The sequence below is a fragment of the Condylostylus longicornis genome, unplaced genomic scaffold (genome assembly GCF_029603195.1).
Source record: "Condylostylus longicornis isolate FDR11 unplaced genomic scaffold, ASM2960319v2 ptg000038l, whole genome shotgun sequence".
NCBI classification, from domain to species: domain Eukaryota; kingdom Metazoa; phylum Arthropoda; class Insecta; order Diptera; family Dolichopodidae; genus Condylostylus; species Condylostylus longicornis.
The window spans coordinates 11,615,644-11,631,060 of record NW_026578007.1 but is presented as its reverse complement, the minus strand read 5'-3'; the positions used below and the strand labels follow the sequence as shown (position 1 = coordinate 11,631,060).

Below are 15,417 nucleotides of genomic sequence, written 5' to 3'. Positions count from 1 at the left end.
GTTCCTGACTGCATTATCGATCATTTTCATTCAAAAAAATAAATAGGTTTTTGACAGTTGGCTTTTATTGGCGGTTTGATTCACATCGGAGGAATAATTTAGTTCAATATTTTAAAAAAAAAAGTGATAAGTGATAAAGAACAAGTGCAAATTTAAAATAAAAGTGTTCTCTGTTATAGTTTTCGTAAAAAAGGTAAGTTATTTTGGTTTTTAGGGTGGTTTTTGTACAATTTTAGTATATGTGGGATTAAAATATCCCAGCAGTATTTTACAACGGGCTATTTGTATCCCAGCAGACTTTTTAATCAATCGGAAATTTATATGTACAATTTCAACTTAGCCAAATTGTGTGATTACAATTGATTATTTTAACAGGTATAATTACAAAATGGCAAGAAAATCAATGAAACCACATGAAATAGAACAAGAATTGGAAGAAGATAGTTCTGAGGCTGATTTTTCTGACGGATCTGATGATTTATACGCCCCGTCGCAACTAGATGAAGAATCTGAAGATATTTCTGAATTTGAAGATGTTTCTGAATCTGATACGGGTTCACATAATGAGGAATTTCCGTTAATAACAGGAGATGATGCAGCAACTGAACCTGCGTCAGCAACTGAACCTCCGACAATAGCTGAACCTACAATAGCGGATGAATCTGCAACAGCAACTGAATCTGTAGCAGCGGTTGAATCTGCAACAGAAGCTGAAATACCTGTAAATAATATTAATATTTGGATGGATCCGCCGATGAATTTTGTACCTAGAAAAGATATTTCGCAGATTCGTAAATGTACATTGAGTCCTAAAGTATCTCGCTATCATACTGAATCAGATGTATTTTTAAGATTTATGCCAATAAGTGCAATAAAATACATCGCGCAATGCACTAATCAAAGATTAGAAATTCATCGATCATCTAAGAGTAATCGTAGTTCTGTAAAGGACACTGATTACGGAGAAATAATGATAGTTTTGGGTTGTACATTTATAATGTGCTACAATCGTGTACCAGCTATATCTGACTATTGGTCCAAAAAAAAGTCGTTACAAAATCTGGCAATAAAAGAAGCAATTTCACGGGACAGATTTCAAATATTGATGGCAAAAATGTACTTCGCCCCCGTAGAACAGCCTTCAAATGCACCAAAAACTTATTACATGGATGATATTGTTAATTGCTGTAAAAAAACTTTCCGAGAAATGCGGCAAGATAGCCCATTCCAGAGTATAGACGAGAGCATGACCAAATTTCTGGGGCGTTCTTCTATGAAACAGTATATGCCATTAAAACCAATTAAACGTGGTATTAAAATTTGGATGAGATGCGATTCTTTGACTGGCTATACCTATGATTTCAACATTTATTCTGGTAAGGAAACCGGATCTTTACATGGCACTCTTGGAGAGCGTGTTGTGAATAAATTAATGGAAACTGTTACCGAAACTGATGTTACTCTATGTTTTGACCGATTTTTCACATCAGTTCATTTGGTAAATACTCTCCCTTATCCAGCCCTTGGAACATGTATCGCAAATCGAAAGGATCTTCCAAAAATAACCGCCAAGCTTGAAAGGGGTGAATATATATTTAAAAGTAATCAACATGGTACAATGGCTGTGAAGTGGCAAGATACGAAGGAGGTATTGGTTTTAAGTAATTGCCATACCAATACTGTTGGAACTGTAAAACGTAAAATGAAAGATGGTCAAAAGTTAGATGTGCCTTGTCCAGACATTATAAAATGTTACCGTTATGTCATGGGAGGTGTTGACTTGGCAGACAAAATGGTTGGCGTCTATGATTTGGACAGAAAATCTACAAAATGGTGGAAAAAAGTTTTTTTTCGGCTAATAATGACCTGTGCAGTAAATGCTTGGATTGTTTATTCTGAAATTCACAGAGAAAAAAAACCATTTAAAGATTTTCTTGTTGATTTGTCTGAACAACTTATAGCTAATGGGAGAAAATCTGCGGCGATAAAGCGTACTAGAAAAGACGGAAGGAATTCGAAGCGTGCACGTTTATTTAACAATATTGGTGATCATTTACCAATTCTTGGAACTATGCGACGTCGTTGTGAAGGCTGCAAAAGAAAGGGAAAAGAAAGTAGAACACGACAAATGTGTAAGGCTTGTGATCTAGCTTTTTGCAAAAACTGTTTCACTCCGTGTCACTCATAATTTTTTTAAAATTCATGTAAATTCTATGAATTAATCAATAAATATTTTGAATTTCTGATTTAAATTTTTGTTTCCATTAAACTGCAGGGATAGAAATGTCCCAAGCAAAAAGGCTGCTGGGACTTTTTTATCCCAGGACTGTAAATCCTGAACAGGACATTTTAAAAAAAAATCCAGAAATTTATATGTTCGTTGGGTAAGTAAGATTATATTTATTATAAGGAAAATTTGCAGAGATGGTTTTATAAAAGTCGGAGCGAAACGGTTAATAATAATAATAGTAAATTCCCACGGCCAACCACCCCTCCCCAACCCGCACGCGGAGGAGGCTTCTATTAATTTTTTACTATTATTATCATTAATAATTTTTTTTTATTTTTGTTTTATTATTTTTTTTATATTTTTTTAAATAAATGCAACAAAACCTAAAGGAATAACACAGAAGCGATAAAATTTATATTATTAATAATAATAATAGTATCACGGCCAACCACCCCTCCCCAACCCGCACGCGGAGGAGACTTCTATTAATTTTTTACTATTATTATCATTAATAATTTTTTTTTATTTTTGTTTTATTATTTTTTTAAATAAAGGAAAAAAAAACTAAAGGAATAACACAGAAGCGATAAAATTTATATTATTAATAATAATAATAGTAAATTCCCACGGCCAACCACCCCTCCCCAACCCGCACGCGGAGGAGGCTTCTATTCATTTTTTACTATTATTATCATTAATAATTTTTTTTAATTTTTGTTTTATTATTTTTTTTTTATATTTTTTTAAATAAATGCAACAAAAACTAAAGGAATAACACAGAAGCGATAAAATTTATATTATTAATAATAATAATAGTAATTTCCCACGGCCAACCACCCCTCCCCAACCCGCACGCGGAGGAGGCTTCTATTCATTTTTTACTATTATTATCATTAATAATTTTTTTTAATTTTTGTTTTATTATTTTTTTTTTATATTTTTTTAAATAAATGCAACAAAAACTAAAGGAATAACACAGAAGCGATAAAATTTATATTATTAATAATAATAATAGTAATTTCCCACGGCCAACCACCCCTCCCCAACCCGCACGCGGAGGAGGCTTCTATTCATTTTTTACTATTATTATCATTAATAATTTTTTTTAATTTTTGTTTTATTATTTTTTTTTTATATTTTTTTAAATAAATGCAACAAAAACTAAAGGAATAACACAGAAGCGATAAAATTTATATTATTAATAATAATAATAGTAATTTCCCACGGCCAACCACCCCTCCCCAACCCACACGCGGAGGAGGCTTCTATTAATTTTTTACTATTATTATCATTAATAATTTTTTTTTATTTTTGTTTTATTATTTTTTTTTATATTTTTTTAAATAAATGCAACAAAAACTAAAGGAATAACACAGAAGCAATAAAATTTATATTATTAATAATAATAGTAATTTCCCGCGGCCAACCACCCCTCCCCAACCCGCACGCGGAGGAGGCTTCTATTAATTTTTTACTATTATTATCATTAATAATTTTTTTTTAATTTTGTTTTTTATGTTTTTTTTTTTATTTTTTTTCCAAATAAAAGCAATTAAAATTGAAGCATTATCATAAAAGCAATATTAATTAAAATATTAATAGTAAAATAAAAGGGAAAAGAAAGAACGCAATAAAGAACGCGATTATCGCAAAGCGCCGTATAAAACCGTTTATTTTGGCCAGCTAATGGCACGATCCGCGTCGAAAAATTGGTTATTGATTTCGTAATCAGGTTTCAAGTTTCTTTTTCCTTTTAGAAAGAAACTTGAAAAACTCGTTGTTCGCGTAAAATTAGGTGCCGGTGCCGGAAAAGAGACGGACACATACATCTCGTCACAGTCGTTGTCATCAAAGCTGTCGAGGGCCAAACTATAATCCGCATATAATTGTGGATTGGGAACCGGCTCATCTTCAACAAATCCCGAATTGTCCAGTTCGTTAAAGCAGTCACCGTCAACGCTACCAGGTGGTGTAAGCGTATAATATCGATATGGGCTATCGTCGAGATCAAGACCCGTCAAAATATTCGGACATTGTACCTTCTCATTTAAAATGCCGTTTTGAACGCAAGTGTGGTTATCTGTCGTTAGAAAACCCTCGTCAAGACTAATGGTACGGGAAGAAGATCTCGAACAGTTAACCGAATACTCCTGATCAGACAATCTAACATACCGCACGCCTTTGAATGGTACAGTGCCATTCTCAAGAACAGTTAAAGGGTCCACGCTATGGAAGGAAATAAATTTATAAAAATAATAGCCAAACGCGCTACGACGGATAAATTTATAAATTATATATAAAAAGGCAAATAAAATAAGTGAAATGACACTTACCAAATATATAGTTTCCATTTTCTAAAAAAAAAAATGAAAATGATAATTACAATTTGGTAAGTTTTTATTAAAAAAATTGAGAAGAGTAAGTTTAAAAAAATTGTTATGAAAAAAATTTTTTTGTGAATAGTCATTGAAAAATGAACAAAAAAAATTTTTTTTCAAAAAAGAAAAAAATATAAGAATAAAAAATGTAGATTTTATTTTTTTATTCTTACATAAATTTTTTTCACTAAAATTACAAATTTTTGTTGATTTTCTTATAAAAAATAAGGAAAACAATTTTTTCCTAACAAAATATTATAAATTTAGGGGATTTTCAAAAATGAAATTTCAATCCCTTAAATTTATAATTAAAATATAAAAAAAATATTTATTTTTATCATTTATGCATTCATAAATCGCTAAAATATTTTTTTAAATTATTTTGCAATTTATAAATGCATAAAAATGCATAATTTAATCAGAGAAAATATTTACCGCACTCCTCCTTCTAAAATATTTTCTCATACTGACAAAATAAAAATTTGTTGCCCTTTATATACAATTTTCGATGTCAAAAAATTGCTGCGATCAAAAAATTTTTCTTATAAAAATTTTCATATAATTGAATACAAAAATTTTTTAATCAAAATTTACTAATAAAAAAAATTCAATATGTCAATAAATTGGAATTATTTTCAACAAAATATTTTTTTTCATAAATGAAAATAAATTTTCATAAACGTAGGATTTTCTTTAATTTTTTTCAAAATTGCCTTCTAAAACAATTCTATTTTTAGATTTTCAACTCAAATAATATTATTTTGCAAAACAAAATGGGGAAACAATCAAGGAAAAGTACAATTTTTGTAATTTTCAATAATTGGTGCCTATATACAAGAATTTAAATTTAAATGAGCCTATGGAAAAACCAAATTTCGAATAGCTGTTATTGAAAAAATCTCAAATTTCCATTTTTCTGAAGATTTTTTGTGAACACACACGTAATTAATTAACAAGAAAAATTACAAGAACAAACTTTTATAATCTGAAAATTTGCACTTACATACATATATAATTATGTACATACATATATATTATATAGATGTCTTAATAGTTTCTGGTTTTTGTTTTGGAAAATTTTGTAAAAGTTAACTTTTTAATATTATTATTATGCCCTTCATTACCTAATAATTTATCATTATTTTAGCTTAACAACAATAGAAATTTCAAAACATGGCAAGAGCTAAAACCATTTTTATCAATTAAATTTATTTCAAAACCACTGGGAGCAAATACCAGAATTAAAACAAATAAAAATTTTTCATATTATTAAGTAAAATTTTATTTTAAAATCTACTATCAACAAATTTTTATCATTGACGGAAGCAACATTTTTTTTAATTTCTTAAAGAAAATATGTAAATTTAAGAACTTGTGAAGTGAATATACTATAGGAAGAATATACAAATTTTTGTTCTCAACAATATGATTTTTAAAATATTTCTTATAATAATTGACAGTGATTAGAAAATTCGTCAGCCGCCCTAGTATCTTTTTCTTTTTGTTAACACAGACTTATAGTTTCCTATTGAAGAAAAGCTCCTCGAATATAATAAAATAAAAATAAATCTTAAAAATTGGAAGAAAAGTAATTTATAAGTTCAGTTTTCAATTTTTAGCCACACAAGTTTGGTATTTGATAGAACACAATAATAGAGATAGAGAGAAAAATTGTTTAATCTTGCAATTGATGTCTTATAATTTCAAAAATAATTTTTCTGAGAAACAAAACGAACTCAAGCTATAATTTTCATAACTCTCATCAACAAATTAGTAGCAGAGCTTAAATTCCAAAAAAGAAAATTAGTTAAGAGTCTTTATGAATCCTCAACATAATAAACTTTTTATTTTCGTAGTTTTATTTAAATAGTGATTTGTTTAATGCCCCTGCGTTTATGCAATTTTAGCTAATACTTTATAGAAAAAAAATAATTTTTAATTTTGTCCAGTTTTCTGCTTCCAGCTCCTTAAATTTTTTATGAAATGCATAGCTAGTGCAACGTACTATACGGTAACTCTAATTGAAAAACTTGCAAATAATTTACTAAATGTCGCAACTAAATAATTTTTTTTTTTATATAAGAGAACATTTTTTTTGATTTCTGATTAATTAGATACGGAGAGATTTTAATATCTTCATACTCTAGGACTGCCGATGACTTTCAACTTCATTACAAATTCCTGTTTGGCATGTTTTCCATTTTCTAGTTATGAAATTTTTTTTAAACTTTATAAACCGTTAAATGCTTATTTATATTCAGTAGCTCCATTTCGACTGACCTGTAACTTGAGTTTACTTTACCCTTGACAAAACGGCAAAATTTAGAGATATGTAAGAGCTTGTAAATTGGACATTCTTTGGTAGCAGATTCCACGATTTTTTTTTTATTTTTGTTTTTTTATTTTTTTTTATATTTTTTTAAATAAATGCAACAAAAACTAAAGGAATAACACAGAAGCGATAAAATTTATATTTTTAATAATAATAATAGTAAATTCCCACGGCCAACCACCCCTCCCCAACCCGCACGCGGAGGAGGCTTCTATTAATTTTTTACTATTATTATCATTAATAATTTTTTTTTATTTTTGTTTTATTTTTATATTTTTATATTTTTTTATATTTTTTTAAATAAATGCAACAAAAACTAAAGGAATAACACAGAAACGATAAAATTTATATTATTAATAATAATAATAGTAAATTCCCACGGCCAACCACCCCTACCCAACCCGCACGCGGAGGAGGCTTCTATTAATTTTTTACTATTATTATCATTAATAATTTTTTTTTATTTTTGTTTTATTATTTTTTTAAATAAATGCAAAAAAAACTAAAGGAATAACACAGAAGCGATAAAATTTATATTATTAATAATAATAATAGTAAATTCCCACGGCCAACCACCCCTCCCCAACCCGCACGCGGAGGAGACTTCTATTAATTTTTTACTATTATTATCATTAATAATTTTTTTTTATTTTTGTTTTATTATTTTTTTAAATAAATGCAAAAAAAACTAAAGGAATAACACAGAAGCGATAAAATTTATATTATTAATAATAATAATAGTAAATTCCCACGGCCAACCACCCCTCCCCAACCCGCACGCGGAGGAGACTTCTATTAATTTTTTACTATTATTATCATTAATAATTTTTTTTTATTTTTGTTTTATTATTTTTTTAAATAAATGCAAAAAAAACTAAAGGAATAACACAGAAGCGATAAAATTTATATTTTTAATAATAATAATAGTAAATTCCCACGGCCAACCACCCCTCCCCAACCCGCACGCGGAGGAGACTTCTATTAATTTTTTACTATTATTATCATTAATAATTTTTTTTTATTTTTGTTTTATTATTTTTTTAAATAAATGCAAAAAAAACTAAAGGAATAACACAGAAGCGATAAAATTTATATTTTTAATAATAATAATAGTAAATTCCCACGGCCAACCACCCCTCCCCAACCCGCACGCGGAGGAGACTTCTATTAATTTTTTACTATTATTATCATTAATAATTTTTTTTTATTTTTGTTTTATTATTTTTTTAAATAAATGCAAAAAAAACTAAAGGAATAACACAGAAGCGATAAAATTTATATTATTAATAATAATAATAGTAAATTCCCACGGCCAACCACCCCTCCCCAACCCGCACGCGGAGGAGACTTCTATTAATTTTTTACTATTATTATCATTAATAATTTTTTTTTATTTTTGTTTTATTATTTTTTTAAATAAATGCAAAAAAAACTAAAGGAATAACACAGAAGCGATAAAATTTATATTATTAATAATAATAATAGTAAATTCCCACGGCCAACCACCCCTCCCCAACCCGCACGCGGAGGAGACTTCTATTAATTTTTTACTATTATTATCATTAATAATTTTTTTTTATTTTTGTTTTATTATTTTTTTAAATAAATGCAAAAAAAACTAAAGGAATAACACAGAAGCGATAAAATTTATATTTTTAATAATAATAATAGTAAATTCCCACGGCCAACCACCCCTCCCCAACCCGCACGCGGAGGAGGCTTCTATTAATTTTTTACTATTATTATCATTAGTAATTTTTTTTTATTTTTGTTTTATTTTTATATTTTTATATTTTTTTATATTTTTTTAAATAAATGCAACAAAAACTAAAGGAATAACACAGAAACGATAAAATTTATATTATTAATAATAATAATAGTAAATTCCCACGGCCAACCACCCCTACCCAACCCGCACGCGGAGGAGGCTTCTATTAATTTTTTACTATTATTATCATTAGTAATTTTTTTTTATTTTTGTTTTATTATTTTTTTTTATATTTTTTTAAATAAATGCAACAAAACCTAAAGGAATAACACTGAAGCGATAAAATTTATATTATTAATAATAATAATAGTAAATTCCCACGGCCAACCACCCCTCCCCAACCCGCACGCGGAGGAGACTTCTATTAATTTTTTACTATTATTATCATTAATAATTTTTTTTTATTTTTGTTTTATTTTTATATTTTTATATTTTTTTATATTTTTTTAAATAAATGCAACAAAAACTAAAGGAATAACACAGAAACGATAAAATTTATATTATTAATAATAATAATAGTAAATTCCCACGGCCAACCACCCCTACCCAACCCGCACGCGGAGGAGGCTTCTATTAATTTTTTACTATTATTATCATTAATAATTTTTTTTTATTTTTGTTTTATTATTTTTTTAAATAAATGCAAAAAAAACTAAAGGAATAACACAGAAGCGATAAAATTTATATTATTAATAATAATAATAGTAAATTCCCACGGCCAACCACCCCTCCCCAACCCGCACGCGGAGGAGACTTCTATTAATTTTTTACTATTATTATCATTAATAATTTTTTTTTATTTTTGTTTTATTATTTTTTTAAATAAATGCAAAAAAAACTAAAGGAATAACACAGAAGCGATAAAATTTATATTATTAATAATAATAATAGTAAATTCCCACGGCCAACCACCCCTCCCCAACCCGCACGCGGAGGAGACTTCTATTAATTTTTTACTATTATTATCATTAATAATTTTTTTTTATTTTTGTTTTATTATTTTTTTAAATAAATGCAAAAAAAACTAAAGGAATAACACAGAAGCGATAAAATTTATATTATTAATAATAATAATAGTAAATTCCCACGGCCAACCACCCCTCCCCAACCCGCACGCGGAGGAGGCTTCTATTAATTTTTTACTATTATTATCATTAATAATTTTTTTTTATTTTTGTTTTATTATTTTTTTTATATTTTTTTAAATAAATGCAACAAAACCTAAAGGAATAACACAGAAGCGATAAAATTTATATTATTAATAATAATAATAGTAAATTCCCACGGCCAACCACCCCTCCCCAACCCGCACGCGGAGGAGGCTTCTATTAATTTTTTACTATTATTATCATTAATAATTTTTTTTTATTTTTGTTTTATTATTTTTTTTATATTTTTTTAAATAAATGCAACAAAACCTAAAGGAATAACACAGAAGCGATAAAATTTATATTATTAATAATAATAATAGTAAATTCCCACGGCCAACCACCCCTCCCCAACCCGCACGCGGAGGAGACTTCTATTAATTTTTTACTATTATTATCATTAATAATTTTTTTTTATTTTTGTTTTATTTTTATATTTTTATATTTTTTTATATTTTTTTAAATAAATGCAACAAAAACTAAAGGAATAACACAGAAACGATAAAATTTATATTATTAATAATAATAATAGTAAATTCCCACGGCCAACCACCCCTACCCAACCCGCACGCGGAGGAGGCTTCTATTAATTTTTTACTATTATTATCATTAATAATTTTTTTTTATTTTTGTTTTATTATTTTTTTAAATAAATGCAAAAAAAACTAAAGGAATAACACAGAAGCGATAAAATTTATATTATTAATAATAATAATAGTAAATTCCCACGGCCAACCACCCCTCCCCAACCCGCACGCGGAGGAGACTTCTATTAATTTTTTACTATTATTATCATTAATAATTTTTTTTTATTTTTGTTTTATTATTTTTTTAAATAAATGCAAAAAAAACTAAAGGAATAACACAGAAGCGATAAAATTTATATTATTAATAATAATAATAGTAAATTCCCACGGCCAACCACCCCTCCCCAACCCGCACGCGGAGGAGACTTCTATTAATTTTTTACTATTATTATCATTAATAATTTTTTTTTATTTTTGTTTTATTATTTTTTTAAATAAATGCAAAAAAAACTAAAGGAATAACACAGAAGCGATAAAATTTATATTATTAATAATAATAATAGTAAATTCCCACGGCCAACCACCCCTCCCCAACCCGCACGCGGAGGAGGCTTCTATTAATTTTTTACTATTATTATCATTAATAATTTTTTTTTATTTTTGTTTTATTATTTTTTTTATATTTTTTTAAATAAATGCAACAAAACCTAAAGGAATAACACAGAAGCGATAAAATTTATATTATTAATAATAATAATAGTAAATTCCCACGGCCAACCACCCCTCCCCAACCCGCACGCGGAGGAGACTTCTATTAATTTTTTACTATTATTATCATTAATAATTTTTTTTTATTTTTGTTTTATTATTTTTTTAAATAAATGCAAAAAAAACTAAAGGAATAACACAGAAGCGATAAAATTTATATTATTAATAATAATAATAGTAAATTCCCACGGCCAACCACCCCTCCCCAACCCGCACGCGGAGGAGACTTCTATTAATTTTTTACTATTATTATCATTAATAATTTTTTTTTATTTTTGTTTTATTATTTTTTTAAATAAATGCAAAAAAAACTAAAGGAATAACACAGAAGCGATAAAATTTATATTATTAATAATAATAATAGTAAATTCCCACGGCCAACCACCCCTCCCCAACCCGCACGCGGAGGAGGCTTCTATTAATTTTTTACTATTATTATCATTAATAATTTTTTTTTATTTTTGTTTTATTATTTTTTTTATATTTTTTTAAATAAATGCAACAAAACCTAAAGGAATAACACAGAAGCGATAAAATTTATATTATTAATAATAATAATAGTAAATTCCCACGGCCAACCACCCCTCCCCAACCCGCACGCGGAGGAGGCTTCTATTAATTTTTTACTATTATTATCATTAATAATTTTTTTTTATTTTTGTTTTATTATTTTTTTAAATAAATGCAAAAAAAACTAAAGGAATAACACAGAAGCGATAAAATTTATATTATTAATAATAATAATAGTAAATTCCCAAGGCCAACCACCCCTCCCCAACCCGCACGCGGAGGAGACTTCTATTAATTTTTTACTATTATTATCATTAATAATTTTTTTTTATTTTTGTTTTATTTTTATATTTTTATATTTTTTTATATTTTTTTAAATAAATGCAACAAAAACTAAAGGAATAACACAGAAGCGATAAAATTTATATTATTAATAATAATAATAGTAAATTCCCACGGCCAACCACCCCTATCCAACCCGCACGCGGAGGAGGCTTCTATTAATTTTTTACTATTATTATCATTAGTAATTTTTTTATTTTTGTTTTATTATTTTTTTTTATATTTTTTTAAATAAATGCAACAAAACCTAAAGGAATAACACAGAAGCGATAAAATTTATATTATTAATAATAATAATAGTATCACGGCCAACCACCCCTCCCCAACCCGCACGCGGAGGAGACTTCTATTAATTTTTTACTATTATTATCATTAATAATTTTTTTTTATTTTTGTTTTATTATTTTTTTTTATATTTTTTTAAATAAATGCAACAAAAACTAAAGGAATAACACAGAAGCGATAAAATTTATATTATTAATAATAATAATAGTAAATTCCCACGGCCAACCACCCCTCCCCAACCCGCACGCGGAGGAGACTTCTATTAATTTTTTACTATTATTATCATTAATAATTTTTTTTTATTTTTGTTTTATTATTTTTTTAAATAAATGCAAAAAAAACTAAAGGAATAACACAGAAGCGATAAAATTTATATTATTAATAATAATAATAGTAAATTCCCACGGCCAACCACCCCTCCTCAACCCGCACGCGGAGGAGGCTTCTATTAATTTTTTACTATTATTATCATTAATAATTTTTTTTTATTTTTGTTTTATTATTTTTTTTATATTTTTTTAAATAAATGCAACAAAACCTAAAGGAATAACACAGAAGCGATAAAATTTATATTATTAATAATAATAATAGTAAATTCCCACGGCCAACCACCCCTCCCCAACCCGCACGCGGAGGAGGCTTCTATTAATTTTTTACTATTATTATCATTAATAATTTTTTTTTATTTTTGTTTTATTATTTTTTTTATATTTTTTTAAATAAATGCAACAAAACCTAAAGGAATAACACAGAAGCGATAAAATTTATATTATTAATAATAATAATAGTAAATTCCCACGGCCAACCACCCCTCCCCAACCCGCACGCGGAGGAGGCTTCTATTAATTTTTTACTATTATTATCATTAATAATTTTTTTTAATTTTTGTTTTATTATTTTTTTTTTATATTTTTTTAAATAAATGCAACAAAAACTAAAGGAATAACACAGAAGCGATAAAATTTATATTATTAATAATAATAATAGTAATTTCCCACGGCCAACCACCCCTCCCCAACCCACACGCGGAGGAGGCTTCTATTAATTTTTTACTATTATTATCATTAATAATTTTTTTTTAATTTTGTTTTTTATGTTTTTTTTTTTATTTTTTTTCCAAATAAAAGCAATTAAAATTGAAGCATTATCATAAAAGCAATATTAATTAAAATATTAATAGTAAAATAAAAGGGAAAAGAAAGAACGCAATAAAGAACGCGATTATCGCAAAGCGCCGTATAAAACCGTTTATTTTGGCCAGCTAATGGCACGATCCGCGTCGAAAAATTGGTTATTGATTTCGTAATCAGGTTTCAAGTTTCTTTTTCCTTTTAGAAAGAAACTTGAAAAACTCGTTGTTCGCGTAAAATTAGGTGCCGGTGCCGGAAAAGAGACGGACACATACATCTCGTCACAGTCGTTGTCATCAAAGCTGTCGAGGGCCAAACTATAATCCGCATATAATTGTGGATTGGGAACCGGCTCATCTTCAACAAAACCCGAATTGTCCAGTTCGTTAAAGCAGTCACCGTCAACGCTACCAGGTGGTGTAAGCGTATAATATCGATATGGGCTATCGTCGAGATCAAGACCCGTCAAAATATTCGGACATTGTACCTTCTCATTTAAAATGCCGTTTTGAACGCAAGTGTGGTTATCTGTCGTTAGAAAACCCTCGTCAAGACTAATGGTACGGGAAGAAGATCTCGAACAGTTAACCGAATACTCCTGATCAGACAATCTAACATACCGCACGCCTTTGAATGGTACAGTGCCATTCTCAAGAACAGTTAAAGGGTCCACGCTATGGAAGGAAATAAATTTATAAAAATAATAGCCAAACGCGCTACGACGGATAAATTTATAAATTATATATAAAAAGGCAAATAAAATAAGTGAAATGACACTTACCAAATATATAGTTTCCATTTTCTAAAAAAAAAAATGAAAATGATAATTACAATTTGGTAAGTTTTTATTAAAAAAATTGAGAAGAGTAAGTTTAAAAAAATTGTTATGAAAAAAATTTTTTTGTGAATAGTCATTGAAAAATGAACAAAAAAAATTTTTTTTCAAAAAAGAAAAAAATATAAGAATAAAAAATGTAGATTTTATTTTTTTATTCTTACATAAATTTTTTTCACTAAAATTACAAATTTTTGTTGATTTTCTTATAAAAAATAAGGAAAACAATTTTTTCCTAACAAAATATTATAAATTTAGGGGATTTTCAAAAATGAAATTTCAATCCCTTAAATTTATAATTAAAATATAAAAAAAATATTTATTTTTATCATTTATGCATTCATAAATCGCTAAAATATTTTTTTAAATTATTTTGCAATTTATAAATGCATAAAAATGCATAATTTAATCAGAGAAAATATTTACCGCACTCCTCCTTCTAAAATATTTTCTCATACTGACAAAATAAAAATTTGTTGCCCTTTATATACAATTTTCGATGTCAAAAAATTGCTGCGATCAAAAAATTTTTCTTATAAAAATTTTCATATAATTTAATACAAAAATTTTTTAATCAAAATTTACTAATAAAAAAAATTCAATATGTCAATAAATTGGAATTATTTTCAACAAAATATTTTTTTTCATAAATGAAAATAAATTTTCATAAACGTAGGATTTTCTTTAATTTTTTTCAAAATTGCCTTCTAAAACAATTCTATTTTTAGATTTTCAACTCAAATAATATTATTTTGCAAAACAAAATGGGGAAACAATCAAGGAAAAGTACAATTTTTGTAATTTTCAATAATTGGTGCCTATATACAAGAATTTAAATTTAAATGAGCCTATGGAAAAACCAAATTTCGAATAGCTGTTATTGAAAAAATCTCAAATTTCCATTTTTCTGAAGATTTTTTGTGAACACACACGTAATTAATTAACAAGAAAAATTACAAGAACAAACTTTTATAATCTGAAGATTTGCACTTACATACATATATAATATGTACATACATATATATTATATAGATGTCTTAATAGTTTCTGGTTTTTGTTTTGGAAAATTTTGTAAAAGTTAACTTTTTAATATTATTATTATGCCCTTCATTACCTAATAATTTATCATTATTTTAGCTTAACAACAATAGAAATTTCAAAACA

The 15,417-nt window shown here is 27.1% G+C and overlaps 1 protein-coding gene across 1 annotated transcript; it reads left to right on the top strand.

The window, feature by feature from the left end:
* The first annotated feature begins 388 nt into the window (after positions 1 to 388).
* Positions 389 to 2,188, top strand: LOC129608938 (piggyBac transposable element-derived protein 4-like). The gene has a single exon (XM_055520745.1). It carries the CDS (start codon positions 389 to 391, stop codon positions 2,186 to 2,188), a length of 1,800 nt encoding a protein of 599 aa, XP_055376720.1.
* The last annotated feature ends 13,229 nt before the right edge of the window (positions 2,189 to 15,417 follow it).